The sequence below is a fragment of the Halyomorpha halys genome, unplaced genomic scaffold (genome assembly GCF_000696795.3).
Source record: "Halyomorpha halys isolate HHAL.00 unplaced genomic scaffold, Hhal_1.1 Scaffold328.1, whole genome shotgun sequence".
Taxonomy (NCBI): Eukaryota; Metazoa; Arthropoda; class Insecta; order Hemiptera; family Pentatomidae; genus Halyomorpha; species Halyomorpha halys.
In genome coordinates, this window is record NW_027112103.1 from 251,182 (window position 1) to 255,166 (window position 3,985).

The window sequence follows — 3,985 nt, forward strand, 5'->3', positions numbered from 1 at the left end:
CTGTTAGCTGTAAAATAATTATGGAATTTGCAATATTTACTTGTTTCTTGTACTAATAATCCAAACATAACTATGTACCTCAGTACTGTTTCTTATATATTAATTATTAAATCAGCTATTATATTTAATATAAGTTCAATTATGCCTCAGGCTCCCTGGCTGTAGCAATGACGGGAATAGCGTTCGTGTGGTTCGCTCCACTGATGCTCACCTTGGTCTCAGAGAACTCCCCGATCCCAATGACAACGACTCAGAGCTCTTGGCTGGTGTCTTCGATAGAGTTCGGAGAGCTCATTGCGGTTTTGCCGTCTGGGATATTAGCTGATATGTAAGTTTATTGTTTAATACAATATTAAGTTTGATAAGAAATTACAAAAAAAAGGGGGAACTATATTTAAAGTTAACCCTTTACTATACTTATAGTAGTATGAAACCATAATAATTCGAAAATATGGCTATTTTGAAACATTTAATTATAGAACTTCTAATTTTTGCACAAACTTTTTTTAGGATTTAAATACTGCTTCTGGTTCTTGTCGACCTCAAATAAATTGAAATTGCCATCTTTTCATTATGTTTATTTAGATACAAAATTGTATTCCTTATTTATTTACAATATTTATTTCATTATTTAAGTATTTTACGTTTTATTTTTTTTCTAACTTTTTGTACAATTGGATCAATTTATTTATTCAAGCCACTACTAATGTCTGAGATTTAATATTCATCATTTGAAATGAAAAAAAATGTCATTAAATCCACGTATGACAGAAAAGTTCACATTGACTCTGAGACGAATCCTCTCAAATTAAGCCGTCCGACCGGAGATGTCGGAAAATAAATATTAAGAAAAAAAATTACCCATGTTTCAAAGAGGTTTATATTGGAGATACAAAGAGCTTTGCAAGGTTTATAGACATTCTAGCGTTTAATGCGACTGAAAAAGAATTATTGATTGTGGATCCCATGATAATATTCAAAACGAATGTTCAGGATCAGAGTTAAAAAGAGGAAATTTATCTAAAAGGTGTTTCTTATTCACAGAAAAATTATGCAGAGGAATTTCGCGAAAGATGAATTTCGGTGAATGAGCTTTGGTTCGGAAGTAGAGGAACCATGGGCCCCCTTCAAACAGTATTTTTATTTATTTATTCACTTTTTTTTTTTTTTTTTATTTTCTATTATTATATTTTCGAAACACAATTTAAAACTTATTATTTACTTTTTTTTTTTTTTGAGAAACCAGTTTTAAAGCATCGTGGTAACCATTGGGTCGGTCGCCTCCCAAGTAATTTTGAGGGGGAAAATTTATGCAATAAAATTGATCGTGGAGTGACTGCTTCAAAGAAATTACTAAAGAATCGTCCTAATAATAGAACCTCAGGCAGCGATCCGGACTTAAACCCGACTTGTCAGTGGTGTTCGAATGCCGAATGATCTTGAATCAGCGACTGCTCAGGGGATCCCTATAGTGCAGCAGTGGGTTATTTCACATTGCAACATTGAAGGAAATGAAAAAGCAGATGCACTTTTCTTCAAAAGAGGTTCTCTTGAGTCCTAACCTACCATATACCCCTGCCAACGAACGAACGATTGAGGCGAATGAAAAACGCGTAGTTCGACAGAGGTACGAGACAGGTGCGGAAAGTAAATTTTGGGCACCCTTGCTGAAGGAACCGATACCAAGGAATCTGCCAAGAAGACGAAGTGTACCCTGTTTTAGAATGCAAACTGACAAAGATTTTCTTTCTAAACATCAATTCAACATTGGTGTTTTTGAGAGTCCACTCTGCAAGCTTTTCCAGGTCGAAGAAATGACGTCGATACACTTAAGAATGTGTCTATTATTCCAAGATATACGAAACTGTTTCACTCAAGAAGAGACAATATCCTCGTATTTTGGAAGAAAAAAAAATTAATAATAACAATAATTCAACAACATAAATTAACAACTTCCTTAGCATAATCATATTTTCTGTAGTTTAATTTCTGTATTTTTTAAATCATTCTCATCTCCTTATTTAGTCTTTTATACAAAAATCACAATAATCTTTATTGTTGTCTAAACTAATATCATATTAAAATATTAGAAAGCAATAATGATTATTGTGATTAAATGAGGAGATTAGGTTAATTTATAAAATTTGTAATTAAAGAAGGTATTTGTTTTAATTGGATTTATGTTGTTGTATTATTGGCGTGTTGTATGTATATTATGAAATGTTTATTGTGAATAAAAAATAACACCTGATAATGGGCCGATGACCCCGAAACGTTGTGATGGATAAATTAAGGTAAGTTATCACAGAAGAATTATTCACTTCATCTCACTGGGTAAAAGATATTGCATATGATAAAAGGCTGTTGTATATTTATTAATCTTTTTAGAATTTCGGATTTGGATTCTCAAAATTCATAAACAGTTAAAAGCAAAACTACATTTTCCCATAACAGGCCTCTCATAAATATAAGAGAAGCATACAGTAAGGAAGATATATTGCTTTCAGTAATTGACTTGACTTGCCAGCATGAAGTCTGCTGTTTATTCCTTGTGTAAGAATATTTCAACCTAGATAAGTGACAGGGTATAATCTTTTTGTGATGTTATATTTTGTATAGTGATAGGTGTATATCATTACATAGTTGATGAATGAAATAGTATTCACATATGTATTTAGTATTGTATCTTAATCATTTGATAAATCAGGTGAATAGATCACTTTGGTGTCTATAATTGATTACATAATCTGTCCTTTCTGTTTCCCCTAGCAACACTTCTCTAACAGCACGCCATAGCCGGGTTTTAAAGCGAGATTTTGAGGTACTAAATCGAACCTTACAAATATTTTGTATAATGAGGTACCCTTCGCAAATTATTTAAACTTTGAAAACAATTCAAGGGCCATTTTTTAGCATTCTCCAAACTGTTTTTCGAGAACACCTGTTTATAAAATTTATTTTTCTATGATTTTTGTTATCTTAGGTAGCCATAAATCAAGTAACAATTAATGTCTCAAAATAACCGTTACCTAGGACTATATCTAGACGAAAGTCTAACTTGGAATCCCCATCCAAGACAGAAAATACAGGAAACTGTTAGACTATTACAACACTTATTAGAAAAACGGTCAAAACTTCCAATTCATTACAAAAGGCACACTCATATTACTACCAGTTGAGCTTTGGGGCTCCTCTAAACCATCGAATTTGTCTCGCATCCAATACTTACAATCCAAGATCTTTCGTAAAATCCTTAATATTCCTTTGTCACAAATCAAGTCATCCAAAAGGACATCAATATTCTGTATGTTACCAATTTGGCCAAATACCAATTGTTCCATGATAAACTTCCTAACTATTCAAACCCACTTGAACCTAATCTGACTTCTCCTTCATTACCTGATAATTCTCCTAGGCATCAGAAAATAAGATGGCCTCGAGATCTTCTCTAAAAATGTTATCGTAGTTCTATCGACTGGTAGATTCTCCAAATGTCTATATTACCCCATTAAATAATTAACACCAAATTTGTATATTATACAGTTGTAAATATCAATGAATCAAATTTAAAAATCAAAACAAGTTCTTTTAATAATTAGAAACCTTTTAATTCAAGATGCCCGATTGCAATTTTCGAAAGTTTATTTACTTTGAACTTTTAAGTGCTATTTTTTTCAATCCTCCCCCTCCTCCATTTTTATGTCTGATAAAATATCAAATTTATGAACTTTTAAATCAATTTTTTCTTATAATTTTTTATAAATGTATTTTTTACTAATTTTCCCATTGAGTCCATTTAGAATTTCTTTTTAAAAAATAAACCGTTAGTATATTGCTAGATAAATATAACAATTAAAGTTAATCTTAAGATATACCTACTTCAACAAACTGTATATTTCAATCTACTACCATCTAATTCCACGATTATCAATCAATATCAGTTATCAATTTTTTATCATTTATGATTTAATTCAATATTTTGTAT

General features: G+C 31.2%; 1 protein-coding gene across 3 annotated transcripts in view; it reads left to right on the forward strand.

Annotated features, from left to right (window-relative positions):
- The window catches only part of LOC106681344 (facilitated trehalose transporter Tret1), a 90,329-nt gene that overhangs the window by 62,676 nt on the left and 23,668 nt on the right, over positions 1-3,985 (forward strand). For all 3 annotated transcript variants that reach the window (XM_014421619.2, XM_014421618.2, XM_024362872.2), the window contains exon 2: positions 151-328. In XM_014421619.2, coding sequence (XP_014277105.1) covers positions 151-328 — 178 coding nt within the window. The remainder of the gene's footprint in view (positions 1-150; positions 329-3,985) is intronic.